Genomic DNA, 16970 nt, shown 5'->3' on the forward strand with positions numbered 1-16970 from the left:
TAATGGTCGGTCAGATTCAGGTCAGCAAAATGACCTGTGGTTGATTAGCCTTTCATGCACATCACCTTGCCCTCTATTTGAGAGCCACGTTGGATTACTATGCACATGGTAAAGTCATGCATTACCAATCCACATGTAGTGTCTTGCACATGGCCGTTTCTTTAACGCACCAAGTTACGTCTAGATATGTGATTGTCTTCTTGACCAGAGATATTTTTTACCGCCCCTACTCCCTTATATATGACCTGTCTTTTCTTTGTCGTCAACCTAGATGAAGAACGAAGTGAAGAACGTGCTCGTCATCATGAAGACAGGATGCTCGCTGGCCGATTGGAACGTGATGACAAACTGATCAGGTGTGAAAGACATACAACAGGGCGGAATGACCTGTCTTAACATAAATTATGTACTCAAATAGGATTAAAAACACTAGACAATGTGTGCAGCTATGGTCAAACACTTTCAATAATGTTTACTTGCAGAGACCCCAAAGATCTGGCAGATTTTACCCAATTACACCCTCCCCTGCTTTCTAGTGGCTTGACACCCAGTATGATGACAACCAGCCTCATGACCCCCAACCTTATGGTGACTGGTGGGGCGGGGCGATGGCATCCTGACCCTTCAACTCTGACCTCTCACCCCTGGCTGCCTCGCCCTGGAGCCCCTTCAGTCTGGCTCTCCAGTTCACCATACAGTATGTGCAAAACACACATTACATGTGTTATTGATTGTAATAATCACCCTTAACTGGTCAAACGCAGAAAAGTAATACTACCGGTAGTTGTTATTATGTGGGGTTTTAGCATACAATTCTTATATGTTATATAGGAATGTTTTGATTAGGATTTATGCTGCCAATTCCAATACAAATCATCCATGATTAAGATCGGCCGATACAAATACCGATACCCATCACATAAATTTGTACATTTTTCAATTTATACATGGTGGAGTTAGAATGCTGTTGACTGTTTAACAATATTATCACAATATTTCAACAAGTTCCTTATTCTCTTTTATTACATACAATTAATCAAAACAAAGTCAATAATTCACAATCACTAAACAAAATAAAAAACTACTATTACTCATTGAAATCATTTTTGCCCTCAAATTCATGTCACAGGTTGAGTTGAGTTGAGTTTGAGTTTATTTCGAACATGCAAGCATACAACATATTTTGTAAACATTAGTAAAAACAAAAATCTTTTGAGAAGATAGAAATTTGACGTAATCACTCTAGTATTAATCATATACTGGAATTACTTTTGGAGTTGACGCCACCAATTTATGGATTGATCCGCTCTTTGTAAGTGTCGTGTACTCACTGCCACAATGCTGACACACCAATAGATGTTATATTATCCTCTTTCTAGGCTCTTATTAATTTACATGTTGATTTCCTGGTATTAGCTGTTTACTTTCTGCTGCAACGCGGTTCTATTTACACTTCTAAAAGTTTACTAAGCACTTATTTCTTCTGTTGTCTCTAGCTAGCTTAGTGGTTAGATTAGCTATTTCCATGACTGCTTCAGGCTTACTTTTGGCGTGTAATATGTTTAGCTTTGTCCTCCAGTGATAATACTACACAATAATGCAGTTTATTTGCAGTAATAGAGGTGATTATTATTAACTTAGTGCAGCGGCTCCACACTGTATATGGAAATACACAATTAGCTGCTAGCTTGTCAGTTGGGGGACTAAAAATAAATACAATATCAGCTAGAGGGCACCGGCGTTTGTGGTTGGCATTGAAAGGCATTATTCGGCATTGGCGATCACATACTTTTTCAACAAAATCAGCCCATACTGATCGATCAGCACATCAGTGACTTTTTTATGCACCTTAGCCACGCTGCCAGATGTGAACAGGTGCAAGAGTGGACCTTTCTAATACAGTGTCTGTGTTAAATTGACCACTGTTGCCCTTTTCCGCTGGGATCTTTGCCGCCCCTCTTTGACATCTGAGTTATTCAACCTGGTGCTAAAGACAGTCAAACTCACTACAACACTAGCACACGGTATGCTTGCAAAATTCTACACGGTGCTGCTCAGCCATCTTGGATTGGCGTTGTAGCGAGGGAGGTGGCGGCTTTCTCTCAAGTGGGTTGGTGCACCAGCAGGAGCCTCCATGGGGTCAAGTACTGCAGACATTCCTGAACTTTGCAGTTTGGACGTTCTGGACGTTCCAGACCTACGCCTCCTCATTCCCAACCCAGAAATAACCGCGTCAACACTCGCACATTTCTCTGGAATTGCACGAACTGTACACGCACGCACACATAAACAGATCCCTGAAGGCCAGCCCTGTTTAGACACTTGAGGAAGGAAACACAACCAAAATCCTTTTAAAAGCAGCTAAATTCAGTGTTAGGCCGCTGATTAAACTCCCATTATACCCTGAAAGTGGGTATAAATACTGGGTGAATAAACATGCTGTACAAATGTTAGTTTTGAGCTTTGTTAAGAAAACTTGCTTTCCCTTTGCTCCCTCCTGCTCCCTCTCAAGGCTTGAGCTCTTCCTCCCTTCACCAAACGCTTTCCCCAGGCTATCCACCATCTCTGGGAGGCTCCCTACCCCCTTCCTACCAGTTTGTCAGAGACTCGCAGACTGGAAAGCTTGTGGTCATCCCGACAGAACACCTGCCACACTATGGTATAAAATATTTTCTCATCTTCTGTGTGTGTGTTTGAGCCTTCTCTATATGTATGCTCATCCTTGTTATTTTTCTCTTTCACTGTGTGCAGGAGGTGATGCCCTGGAGCGTGGGGCCCCTGTGTGGCCTGGGGTGTACGGTACAAGCACGTCCTTACAGCATGCAGCCCAGCTTCAGCTCCTTTCCCAGCAGCAGATGCTCCGACAACAAGAGCTGCTTATGATCCAGCAGCACACGGCACAAGTTCTTGAGCTGCAGAGGAACGCACAGCTTGTTGTAAGTGCTGTTTGGTGACAAATGGTCAATCATATACAGTGTTTCCCATAAACTGCCAAGATACCTGTGGCGGTGGGGGCGTGGTCACCATGACATCATCGAGTAATTTGCATAATTTACTACAATGATATGATTTTCTCTAAAAAGGCTCAAAAATGTATACTTACTAATTAATAACAGTTTTGTTTTAAACGTCCGTCCATCCATCCATCCATCCATCCATTTTCAATATAATTACAACACTTTATGTACATATTTATATACAAATTTGAACAATAAGTTATTCACTGAAATATATTTATTAATTGTGGTTCTTACAAAAAATGTATCTTATAAAATATAAAAGCTAAAATGTCTCTTAAAGCTCTGCCCCTTTAATTAGTGCATACTAAATAATTTAACTTTAGCCTACTACTACAACCATATTATTTACCAGCAACATAAAGTGAAACAGAAGCAGAGGTGTCCTGCCACAGTCAGTAACAAATAAAAAGAAAACAGTAGTGGTCAAATACAAATAAGGCAACAAGAGAAGTATCCTACACTTCTCTTTTGTAAAGTAAATCCGAACAGCCTATATGGGCATCTACATCAACTATATGATTTGCCTGAGAAGCTGGACAGGACAAAAAAAAAATATATATATATATATATATTTTTTTTTTAAATTATTTGTGGCGGACGTAATTCTTTCGTGGCGGGCCGCCTCAAATAAATGAATGTGTGGGAAACGCTGATATACGTCAGGTGTCCAAAGTGCAGCCCAGGGGCCATTTGTGGCCCGCAGCAAAATGTTTACCGGCCTGCGGCACATTCTAAAAATATTATTATTAATTAAATAAGTGAAAAATAATTAATTAATCAAAATCCTTGTTATGAATTTTTTACCCATTCAAGGTTCAAATTACTCAATAATACCACTATGAAATATTTTTTGCGAAAATATTGCATATTTTGTGTGTTTGCCATAAAATAACAAAGTTTTCTTTGACAAAAAGGGCGTTGAACGAACAAACAAAAAACATTAAAAAAATAAAAATGTATAATCGACGGATAGATCTGAAGTTCATCGAGAAATTTGTATTGAAAGTTTAAAAAAAAGTAACTTATTTTGAACACTTTTTTTGAGTGGAGCTCTTTTGGATCCCTGATCATTTTAGTGTGTTCTTTTTTTTGTTGAAAGTTTCATTGCTCAAAAATTAATATTGAATCAAAATCAATTTGATGAATTATTGACCTATTTAAGCCTTCAATTACTTTACATCAAATGTAAGGGCTGGACAATTAAAAATTTCGATTTTGAATTAAATGAAAACTATCAAAAGGGCCCCCGCATGCTTTAATTTTTCAGTGTGCAGCCCTCTGTGGAAAAAGTTTGGGGGAAAAGTTTGGACAGCCCTGCTATACTTGAATAGAAGAACATGGAGAACAAGAAATGTTTGTGTTGTGAAGATGAAGATGCTTCATGTAGGAGTTTACTGTCATATGCAAAACAGAAACGGAAAATGGTCCAGAAAAATCTCTTGCATATAAAAAGCTCAGCTGTCTGGGGATTTATAGTACCGGTACACAAAGCACAATAATATTGAAGTTCTCTATCAACATGATGAGCAGTGTACTTTTTGTGCTTTTTAGGAACATTTAAAGGCCAGTGAGCACCGGCCAGACACGGATGACAAATCAGACAAGAGAAACTCCGACTCCAAACTCCGTCCTCCCTCCACATCTTCCCCGTCTCGCTCACCCGTCCCACAGCCTCGCAAGCTTCGCCCTCCGTCTCGCTCGTCGACCCCCTCCACGTCCTCCATTACACCGCTTCCGCCGCTGCGCTCGCCCTTGACCAACCTCATGTCAGAGGAAGGTAGGCAGAGGGTGTCGTCTCACCCGCCCACACCCCTACCTCACGCGCCTTCACCCCGGTCAGCCTCGCCGCCTCCGTCCTCACCGCGGCGACCTAAACATGCCGAGTCTGCCGAGGGCGGGCAGGTGGAAAGGCGGGAGCGTGGAGATGGACATAAGCCTTCTTATCAAGGCGTCTACCCAGGTGAGTCAGTTTTAAGTTATAAAATAAATATATACACATATATACATATATATACATATAAATATAAATATACATATACATTATATATATATATATATATATATATATATATATATATATATATATATATATATATATATATATATATATATATATATATATATATATATATATATATATATATATATATATATATATATATATATATATATATATATAGCCTTCCTTTATCTACCTTTTTCCTATGTGTTGCAGACCTCCCCCCTGGTTACCCTTACCAATCCATTACTGCTCCTTTTGGTGCACCTTACCCCGCTTATCACAACCCAGCACCAACCACAGCAAACACTGAAGTCCTTCCACACTGCCACTCTCACTCTTTGGACTTGCGCACCTCCTCGCCATCAAACCGCATCCACTCAAGGCTGCTAGACATCAAACCCCAAAAACTTGCGACAAAGAATGAGTTGTTCCTGAAACAGGAACCTATTGTGGGAAAGCATCAAACGGACTTGACAACAGAAGCCCTGCCTCCTCTACTGCGTAGCTGTAGCCCTGTTGGAGCCCGTCAGGATAGAGGGAGTGAAGGGGTTTCCTTGAAGCTGCAATCCATACCTCATCAGGTGGCCAGTCCACCACCTCAACAAGACAAGAGTCTGGATGACGCCATGACAAAAGAAATACGACAAATCAAAACAGAGGCGTGTCAGGAGGCATGTTCTTCTCCACTCATTGGAGCTGAGCCCGAAGCTGTGGTACACACGCGCCTAGATCGTACACAATACCCATCACCCATCACGGCGGATCTGGAAGAACCCGGCAAGCCAAGCACAAGTGTTGTGTGTGAATCTCATCAACCAGCCACTCCAAAGACCTTGCAACACACTCCAAATGTCACAGACGCTCCCGACGCGTCCGACTTGCTACTACCACTGGCGGGTAGTTGTGATGATCCCATGGCAGGGATGCTCGCTCTGCTCACAGCCAGTGAGATGGCTCAGGCAAGCCCCCTCTGTCAGACGGCATCAACGCTTAACCCAGGAACTGAAAGCTCTGCAGACTGTAGCACGGCAGGTCCTCTGGAGATGGTGGCGCTCGAGGGCATGGCCCTGCTCAGCCAAATGGCCCAGCGGGAGATGGAGAACATCAGCAAGGAGAAGGGTGAGGAGGATTTTAAAAAGCAGATAAGAGGACAATATTTGTGAAGAAATAAAATGAAAATGAATCCTCTATTTACGGCCCTTATTAAATTAGGGACTGATAAAACTACCATTACTGTTCTTTATCTTCATTTTTTTTCCATTCAGATATGGCGATGGAGGGTCTGGACTGTCTTCTTGAGGCGAGCAGGCAGATTTTACTGGAGGCAATAGAGAAACAATCCCACATTGATCTGCCCCGAACTCTCGATCCCAACAAGAAGTACAGCTGGAGGCAGAGGAAGGAGGAACCGGTGAGCAGAAGAGAAATACGCGTGCTAGGAAAAAAAGCATGTGGAACGTTACGACTTAAAGGGGACCTATGATAAACTTTGTCTTTTTTTAACTTATAAATGTTATTACAATGTTAGACACTCATCAAGCTCTCAGCCAGAGATCTCTGCCAAATAAAATACCGGTATTTTCATATAATCTTTGCATGCACATAATAACACCAATATGCAACATGCAGTGATATTAATGCTGTTAAAAGCAGTTTTTTATGCAGGGTCTGACTCGATCGGTGAGGGTGCAGGTGTACCTAATGTCGTATCCGGGTGAATTAATATAATGTTTATAAAGTTTATTTTTTCACCATGTGCATGTATATGTATAAAACTGTACATTTAAAAAAAACACATTATGATACTTTTGGAGAGGGTGGGGTGTGGTTTCATTTGAAATCGGAGAATGTTTCCAAAATCGAACATCTTGCAAACAGGCTCAAAAAACATTTTAACATTATCTAGACCAGTGATTCTCAAACTGTGGTACGTGGGCTCCATTTAATGTTACGCCAAATAATCCCTTGATTAAAGTACAGAGTTTTATTTTCCTATGTTACTGTTCAAACTGTGTAATGTTACAGTGGTCAAAAATTAAATTAAACCTTTGCCTTGTTTTTAACGAATACTTAGGCCTACTATGCTAGTGAATTTTAATGTTAGTTCTTATGGTGGTACTTGATGGCGGCATGACCAAGTCCTGATGAAACTGGCCGAAGTCCTGGAGAGCAGTAGACAGGAGGCCAACAGCCAGCCCATGGCCAAGAAACTTCCTGTCATGTTTGTGAGACCAGGGGAAGGCAAAGGAGACACCAGCCAACGAGGCACCCGCAGTGTCCTCTCTCTTGCAAGGGACTGGAGTATGAGGGCTGATATCGGCAAACAGCTCCAGTTCCCCCGTGAGATCACCACCACTTCACTCCGCCCAGACATCGTGCTGTGGTCTGCTGTTACCAAGTCTGCCATGCTGATCAAGCTCACCATCCCCTGGGCGGAGGGAATCCAGGCAGCCTACGAGCGCAAAGTAGCCAAATATGCAGATCTGGCTGCTGAGTGCAGAGAGGCAGGCTGGTCCACTACCATCTACCCTGTGGAAGTAGGCTGTCGGGGCTTCGTCGGTACATCAACTTTAAGGCTGCTCCGAGATGTGGGAACGACTGGGGCTAAGCTCCAAAGGGAAATCAAGGCCCTTGCTGAGGAAGCAGAAAAAGGAAGCTTCTGGTTGTGGCTGAGGAGGAGGGATAAGTACTGGGGGTCAAGGCAATAAGATGGGTCAGCTGCAGGGGGGGGCAGGGAGACGTCCCTGCCACCGCTCCGCCACCAGGAGGCGTTCCGGGGTTGGTTAAAGAGAGCGAAACTCCAATGAGCGGTGGTCCCCGGCTGATGACCCTGCAGCTGACCCAAGGCGCTGTAGGAGGCGCGTCAGGCATACTTGCCCAGCAGAAACAATACCATATCTGTACAATCAATCTGATTTCTGGGTAACCAGTGACTACTGCGAAAGGGCAGTTGACAACCAGGAAAGACTGGAAGACTTCCAGGAAAGCCAGGATGACAGCAGGAAAGTCTGTACCGGGAGTGGGCGGCTAGTTACCCAACCCACTAGTCTCTTAGCCAGAAGACACCCAACCTCTAACTACGAAAACGAATAAGAAAAAACAACCCGAAGGCCCTCCGGGAGGCGGGGTGGAAGATGGGCCTAACAGGACTGACTACTCGGAAACGACTGGAACGGACATCGACAACGAGATGAAGACCTTCCGATTGTGCAGGTGTGGATGGGGGAAAGTGACCACATACAGGGGCTTACGGATTCATCAGGGGAGGAAGAAAAAGGAGAGTGAGAAGAAAGGCATACAACATCCTTGCACTGCTCCGGCAGATAAGACAAGCAGGACCCCCAGCCGGGGAGAGAACCACAGAGCCGAGGGTCCAAACATTGTTGATATGCGAATGGTAGAGGAAGAACCCCCTGAGCGGAGCAGTACCCCCCTGGCATGTGAGCATGCTGAAGATAGACCTGCCAGCCCCCCAGTCACCCAGCAAACAGAAAAGAGGGAACCAGGAAGAAAGTGCACCATCAAGTGGCCTAGAGCAAGTGATGTGAAGACATGGCAGAAACTGGACTCAGACCTCAGTCTACTGCTGGAGCACTCGCTACGTGGTAAAGTGGACAAGAAACTCAACCTTCTTGGGGACATCCTGTACGAGGAGTGCAAAGCTAGATTCGGTAGCCTCACCAAGAAGCAGCACAATCTCCCCCCAAGGAAGAGCAGGAGGGAGGCCGAGATTGACGCCTTGGTGCAAGATCGGCGCCAGCTTCGCAGGAGATGGAGGAAAGCATCGGCAGAGGAGAAAGAAGGCCTGAAGGTGTTATGGGACGAGGTGAGACAGAAGCTGGGAAGCATGCGAAGAGCAGAACGTATTCGCAGACGCAGGAAAAGAAAGGAGAAAGAAAGAGCTAGCTTCATGAGGAATCCCTTCAAGCACGCCCGTCAGCTTCTGGAGGAGAAAAGAAGCGGGAAACTGGAAGCCGCCAAGGAGGAGCTTGAGCAGTACATCAGGGGCCAATACAGCGACTCGAAGAGGAACGATCCGTTAGGTTCACCAGGATACGTCCCTCCTCCACCTCCCCCAACCACGCAGTTTGACAGCTTACCTCCTCGGCTGAGCGAGGTAAGAGCAGTCGTCAAGAAAGCGAGGTCAGCATCAGCTCCTGGGCCAAACGGAATCCCCTACAAGCTATTCAAGAACTGCCCCCAAGTGCTGAAATGCTTGTGGAAGCTAATGAGCACAGCATGGAAGAATCTACTCATTCCGTCGGAGTGGCAGAGAGCTGTGGCGGTGTTTATTCCAAAGGAACAGGAGTCCCATAACATCAGTCAATTCAGGGGCATTGCCCTGTTGAATGTCGAGGGAAAGATCTTCTTTGCCGTCATGGCCAAGAGACTAACCTCTTACCTCACAGGGAATGGCTAGATTGACACCAGCTGCCAGAAAGCAGGAGTACCAGGTTTTCCAGGATGCGTGGAGCATTCTTCAATGATTTGGGCACAGATCCAGAGGGCCAAGCAGGAGAAGAGCGACCTCCACGTGGTGTGGCTTGACCTTGCAAATGCTTATGGTTCTGTCCCTCACAAACTCATCCAGTTTGCATTGGAGTTCTTCCACGTCCCTGTTTCCATCATCAACCTGGTAACCAGCTACTTCAGGGACTTCCAGATGTGTTTCAGCCTCCAGGATTTTACAACAGGATGGCAGCGTCTGGAAGTAGGCATCGCCATGGTGTGTTCCATCTCCCCAGTCCTCTTTGTCGCAGCTTTTGAAATCATCCTCCGCGGAGCCCGCCAGACTGTAGGAGGAATGAGGCTGCAGACAGGGCAGAGGCTTCCACCACTCCGAAGCTACATGGACAATGTCACTGTGGTCCTGCAAACAGCCCCATGCACGAGAAGGGGCCTGAAGAGGCTCGATGAGCTAGTGACATGGGCACGGATGAAGATAAAACCCTCCAAGTCACGAAGCCTCTCCTTGCGCAAAGGCACCAGGAACAACAAAACCATCTTTGTTGCGGGAGGTGAGCAAATCCCGCTACTGGTCAACCAGTCCATCCAAAGCCTGGGGAGGCAGTACAATGCGGACCTGTCAGACAAGCACGCAGGCAAGGCAGCACGGAAACAACTCTCAGAAGGCCTAGCGAGTATCAACAAGAGCCAGCTCCCCGGAAAGTACAAGTTGTGGTGCTACAACTTCACACTGTACCAAAGGGTTATGTGGCCACTGAAGATGTGCGAGATTCCATCCTCAACAGCCAACGGGTTGGACAGACTAGCCAACTCCTACATCCGAAAGTGGCTGGGCCTACCGCGTTGCTTCTCCGACACTGGCTTATTTGGGGCAACTTCGCTGCATCTGCCGATCCTGTCCATCACCCTGGGCTATAAGCAGGAGAAGGCCAGATTGGTTCTTGAGCTGGAAGAATCCTCAGATCCTACAGTGAGGAATGCACGTGTACCCACCCGAACAGGCCGGAAGTGGCAAGCAGGGCCAGAGGAGACCAGGGGAAGGCAAAGGAGACACCAGCCAACGAGGCACCCGCAGTGTCCTCTCTCTTGCAAGGGACTGGAGTATGAGGGCTGATATCGGCAAACAGCTCCAGTTCCCCCGTGAGATCACCACCACTTCACTCCACCCAGACATCGTGCTGTGGTCTGCTGTTACCAAGTCTGCCATGCTGATCGAGCTCACCATCCCCTGGGAGGAGGGAATCCAGGCAGCCTACGAGCGCAAAGCAGCCAAATATGCAGATCTGGCTGCTGAGTGCAGAGAGGCAGGCTGGTCCACTACCATCTACCCTGTGGAAGTAGGCTGTCGGGGCTTCGTCGGTACATCAACTTTAAGGCTGCTCCGAGATGTGGGAACGACTGGGGCTAAGCTCCAAAGGGAAATCAAGGCCCTTGCTGAGGAAGCAGAAAAAGGAAGCTTCTGGTTGTGGCCGAGGAGGAGGGATAAGTACTGGGGGTCGAGGCAATAAGATGGGTCAGCTGCAGGGGGGGGGCAGGGAGACGTCCCTGCCACCGCTCCGCCACCAGGAGGCGTTCCGGGGTTGGTTAAAGAGAGCGAAACTCCAATGAGCGGTGGTCCCCGGCTGATGACCCTGCAGCTGACCCAAGGCGCTGTAGGAGGCGCGTCAGGCATACTTGCCCAGCAGAAACAATACCATCAATTTCCTGAGGTGATACTTGGTGAAAAAAGTTTGAGAACCACTGATCTCAACAATAAGTTAGAGTTTTAAAATCATCTTAGCCCCCCCCCCCCTTGATGCTCTAAACGTATTTTTGTCTCCTTTCCCTGCAGCTGTATCGCAAAATGTCTATGGACGAGTTGGACGCGGTGGAGGTGGAATACCGCTTTTACCTGGCTGAGCTGCAGAAAACATACAAGGAGAAGCAGAGGGAGATGAGCAAGCTGCAGCGGCGCAGAGACAAACAGTGCGTGTACACGCACACACACACACACACACACACACACACACTCAATTACACACACTAACGCTGCCACATCACTATGCACATCTGTAACCCTCTTGTTATGCCAGTGAGCGGCAGGAGGATGAGAGAAGAAGTCTAACTCGGCGAGGCAGAGGTCGACCCAGAAAGCGGAAACACTTGGCCACGCCCCCTAAACTAGACAGCAGGCTTGGAAAGTAAGTGTGTCCCACTTAGATGTAAATCTATAAATCACAATTTGGCAGATTTCATGAAGTACTTATATTCCCTTGTGTCAGGGTGGGTAGGATAGTGCAATACTCAGAGGACTCTGAAACTGGGGAAGGACACAGAAAGAAGTTCCGCCTGTCGAGAGAGGACGAGGAGACGGAGATAGGAAGTTCAGGGGTGAACGTGAAAAAGAAGAAAAAGAAAAAGAGCTGGAGCGACCAAGAGCCATCCAGCAGTCATGCTTTCGAGGTAAACACTCATAAAATGTATTGTTATTATTTTCCCCAGCTGGTTTATTCCTCTGCTCTGATTGATCGTGTGCGTCTTTGCCGTTCTAAGGGACTGAAGGTGAAACGCGGCCATGTGTGCGAGCAGGAGCAGCTGGCCTCGGACCTCAACAGAGCGCTCTCGCTGTCGCAGCTCGACTCTCTCAGTGCATCTCGCAAACTCACTTCTGGTTACAAAGAAGCGCGGCCCAGGGGACAGTCCACAGACAGCCAGGCCAAGGAGCGAGCCATCCACTCGTCATCGTCTAAAGGCAAACACAAGGCGGCCATGAAGGCCTCAGAGGCCATGCGGAAGGTGAAAGGTCTCAAGAAGAGCGCTTTGTTCTCCCCTGTGAGATCAGAGATCAGCAGCTGCTCTAACAGTAAGTTTTTCTTTTTAGAATGTTGCACTAATGTCGATTCACAACACTTTTGGTCATTCAAGTAGCAAACAACTATGAATGATTTACAGTACAATGTGAAATGCTCAAATCAAAGGCCTTATTCACGCTGCAGGTCAATTCCGATTTTCTTGCCAATATGCGACCTGTATCAGATTTTTTCATGTCCTTGTGAACATTGCTATTCCGAATTTTTCACATCTGACTCAGGCCTCTGATAAATCGGATATATATGCGATACGTCCTCAATGTGAATGCTCAGGTCGCATTTATCTGACCAGAACGTTATCAAAAAGCGATAAGCGTTATAATGATTCTCCAAAATACACGATTACAAAATAAATACCGTAATTGACAGCGGAGAAGAAAACAGGTGAAAATAAAAGGTTCTAGGAACTCACGTAAAGGTTTTACCACTCCTGTATCTGACCCGCTCTTCAAGCAGACATCGAAGCAAAATATCCCGTAAAACTGTTAGAGACAAAATACTTACCTTTTTCTTAATCTTCTACGCACAATAATTCAGCTCAAAACATTTTGACTTTAATTGCACAAAATCCTTGAAATTGCCACAAATGCGCCAATACTGAGAATGACGAGAGTGGAAGCCATATTTACTTCAACATACAAGTTTAGTTGGTTCTATGGCGTCACTCTTAAATCAAAACTTAAAGAATTGAAATCAATTTAATTGGTGCTTGTGCCACCCTCCCAAAAAAACTGCACAATTTTATGTGATGAACACTTTCTTTAATTCAATAATTATATTCTACTTCTCAGCACTGTCCTTCACACTCACTCATTTATTTCCCTTGGTTGGAAAAATTGTTGTCGTTCTCTTGCTATAAGCTAATGCTAGCAAGTCTTACGCAGTTCATTTGGCTTTCGCTAAGCCAACTGTTAGTAAGGACACTTATACGTCAAATGTTTGCTTTAAACTTAAAGCACAGCAATTAGCCGAGAGTCAGCATTGTACTCACATTTGGCTGAGATTTGCACTTTTTTTTGTTTGAGATTCTATCATTGCTATTAAAAATTATTCTAAATGCTAAATTCCATCATGTTGACTTTACAGAATGTTGTAGCTGTGGATTCCTCCCAGTTTTGTTTAATGTTAAAAGTCAAGTGTAAATCTTGCGTGTTTTTTGATAAATCATTAACATCACTTTTCTTGCACCAGACTCTGACTCAGAGGGTCACAATTCTGCAAGAGGGGGCTGGCCCTCTCTGTCAGGGACACGTCCCCACGGCAACCTGACCCAGAAGAGACCCACTGTGTTGTCGCCAACCTCTGTGCCGCCCAGTGCCAAGTCCCAGAAGACGAAGAAGAAACACAAGCACTTATCCCTGCTGCTGGAAGAAGCGGGCCTCAGCTCCTCCGACGACTCGTTTGATCAAGGTTACTGACCCAGTCTTAGAAGTCAGACAATACCTCGTTTTTTAGCCATGTCACAGCTTGTGTCTTTGTTTGCCTTTTGCTCCGGCAGCTGTTTTCTGACTGTGCTTTAGCTTGACCATCCCTACCTCTACTCTCTTTTGCTGCTGGCTTACCTGCAACGTTGCCTATGCTCTGTTTCTTTGTTTTAAGAAAAAAAAAAGTTTACAAATTTCTATGGTGTTTTTTTATTGCCTGGATTGCAAAGCATTTTTGTAGAGTTTGTACATTTGAAAAATTGTGTTACTTGTGTGAGATTTTCTTTTCATAAAGTTGTATTACAGTTTGGTACCTACAAAGCTTTATTAAAGGTTTGGATTTGATTAGTACAGAAAGCGAAAACGCTGTGGTCTTTGTGTCAGCTCCATTTGTCTTGTCTGCCTTCTGTCCAGCTGCACCTTCACGTCCTTTTAGAGCCTTGTTTGTCCAATATCCCTTTGCATGAAAATATTCCATTTTAGCTTGAAAATTGTTGCAAAAAGGGTGCAATTTGTTACTTTAATGTCTATTATACTAATCTACTCTTCACCACCAATTAGACATTGGGGATATTTGGACAAAAGAGCTTGTCTGTTTATACTAAACCTTCCAATAACACTTTGTTGTTTACTTTGCTCTGTCAAACCCTTTGTTCTGTGGGCGAGCGTTCTCCCTCACCCCTGCACCAACCTGTCCTACCCATGACTGTCTCTCTGCCCGTTTCATGTGCTTGTGCTGCTGCTGCGACATTACAGAAGCTTGGCAAGGACTTGCTTAGCCTTAAGCCTGTAACGCTTCCTCAGCCACCGCTAGTCTACGCTGTGGCTAAAGCGTTGCTTAAGGTAGACGTGCTAAGGCCTGGCTGCGCTATGGCTAGGCTTCACTCCCGCCGCCGCCCTGCCCTGCCCCGCCCTGCCTGAGGCCACACCCCTGTCACCTGCTCTGTAAGTAGGAACGTGCCCCTCCCTCTTTTTATTTTTTTCCGCTAACATGGACCATGCTGCATTTGAAATCCATTAACAGAATTTAACATTTCTTCTGATTATTTCTATTTATGATTTTTCTTTTTAATGCACTTTTTACCTTGAGAGCCATGGATACACCTTTGATGCCCATTGTTGTCTGGGATGAAGGATGTTACCATGGTTACTCAAACTTCCTATGAAAATGAAAGCAAAGAGGCCTCACAGGGATGTCCTCTCAGTGCCTGCCTTGTCCTTTGTCTGCCTGCTGTCGTTAACACACACTGGACTTACAGTACAGCGACCGCACCACATAAAGTTAAAATGTTTCTCCTTCTTCATACAGCTAATTTAATTATAAATGAGCATTACGTTTAATCATTTTTATCACACACTGACTGACCAAATTACATAATATAGTTCCTTGCATTGGACCTTGGTGCTCTTTGTACTGTGCCTCCACCCTCAGTGTTAACACTCTAACCCCTGAGGAGACCCTCCTATTCATCTGTTGAACCTAACTGCTAACAGCCAGCACCACACCGCTAACCAGCAGTATGCATCAATGTTTTTATGTATGTCTGCTTTTATTGTTTTCTGCTGTCAAGGGAAGGAGTGGATTATTATTATTTGTTTTATATTCCCTGAAGGGCTTTTCAATTATGGACAATGATATATTAGTCAGAGGTCACATGGTCTTTGCAACTGTGTGGGTGTATCTGTAGTGTGCTTCATGCCTGTGTAGTGTAATATAGTGTTTAGAATTTTGAATACACAGCAAAAAAGGCTTTAGGATAGTGTTGTTCTCTTTACACTGTGTTCCAATAGCTTGTGTGTCATTTCAAACAGATTCAGCTTTTGGCTATGGATTCTTATCTTATAAGTAGTGTCATATGTATTGCCCCCCACCCTTTTATCTCTTCTTTGCACTGTGAATTGATAGGATCGGAACAAAACTGTCATGTCACTGAAGTAAATGTTTGTTTTTTTCCTAAAACAGAAACTTCAGAAGATGATTATGACGATAAAGAGGAGTCTGATTCGGAAGACTGCGAGGAGAGCGGCCTGGGTCTGTTGGCCAGGTTCGCGGCCAGCGCGCTCCCCGTCAGGTCCGCCCCCTTGACCCTTCTTCCTGATGGCAAACATCGCAGCCGGCAAAGCACTCTGGGTAAAACACTTTGTTTTTGTTGACCCAGTCGAAATGAAAAGGGCTCCTTGCTGTTCCTCATTATGTCAACAATTTGCCTGAAGGTTCCTCTGATTGTGCTTTTTTGCGGTTGAGCGGGTTCATCCGCCTGAGTGTTCGTTTTTTTAAACATCACTGTGGTTTGAGAGTGTTCTTCAGTATTCATTCAATTCTAATTGTCACATTGCGGTGAATGCAATAATTCACTCTTGAAATATATATAAGCTTTAATCAATAGTCCTATTTATAGGGAAGCAAACACAAGCATGACTGGTCACAACAATAAATCCAATGCAAGAGCTAAATAAAAAAAATATTTTTCTACAAAAATCATAATGCTCTAACTCAGGAATGTCAAACTCATTTTAGATCGGGGGCCACAAGGAGAAAAATGTACTCCAAAGTGGGCCGGACTGGTAAAATCACAGCACGATAACTTAAAAATAAAGACAACTTGAGATTGTTTTCTTTGTTTAAAAATAGAACAAGCACATTCTGAAATTGTACAAATCATAATTTTGTTGTTTTTTTACACTTACATGTTGCGGTTACCAGTAATAGTATATATACTTTATTTGTTGTTATTTATACATTCTGAATAAATGATGTGATAATGTTCATCAGTCAACTCATTGGTGTTAATTTTCAATCTATCAAGATAAAAAAATTATATCACAATAAAATTACAGTATGTTATTTATGTAGTTTGATAATTTTCCTCAACTGATGTACTTACATGTGGTTTATTTTGTACATATGTAGCATCATCTACAAAGATACAAAGAATTTATTTTGCGACATCCTATGGACACATTTAGAACAGCTGTTTCTTTCATTCAAAAATGTCAGGTTAACTTTTATACTTAACAAACCCATCCCGCGGGCCGGATAAAACCTGTTCACGGGCCTGATCCGGCCCTTGGGCCGTACATTTGACACTCTTGCTTTAACTACGACCACGACGTGTCTGTGAATATTCTCTCTCCTGCAGGTTATTGTATTCGTAGAGCATTGAATCGATTGTAACTGGACTGTTCTGATTGTGGTAGAAGACATTTC

General features: G+C 44.5%; 1 protein-coding gene across 1 annotated transcript in view; it reads left to right on the plus strand.

Annotated features, from left to right (window-relative positions):
• tnrc18 (trinucleotide repeat containing 18) overlaps positions 1-16970 on the plus strand; it is a 101670-nt gene that overhangs the window by 56158 nt on the left and 28542 nt on the right. The window contains 13 exon segments of the mRNA XM_062036784.1: positions 272-356; positions 483-697; positions 2513-2659; positions 2752-2936; positions 4572-4980; positions 5236-6141; positions 6288-6433; positions 11321-11454; positions 11562-11669; positions 11751-11931; positions 12022-12331; positions 13530-13748; positions 15726-15893. Of these exon segments, the coding sequence (XP_061892768.1) occupies positions 272-356; positions 483-697; positions 2513-2659; positions 2752-2936; positions 4572-4980; positions 5236-6141; positions 6288-6433; positions 11321-11454; positions 11562-11669; positions 11751-11931; positions 12022-12331; positions 13530-13748; positions 15726-15893 (3213 nt within the window).

This window comes from Entelurus aequoreus, linkage group LG25 (genome assembly GCF_033978785.1).
Source record: "Entelurus aequoreus isolate RoL-2023_Sb linkage group LG25, RoL_Eaeq_v1.1, whole genome shotgun sequence".
In the NCBI taxonomy this organism is placed as follows: domain Eukaryota; kingdom Metazoa; phylum Chordata; class Actinopteri; order Syngnathiformes; family Syngnathidae; genus Entelurus; species Entelurus aequoreus.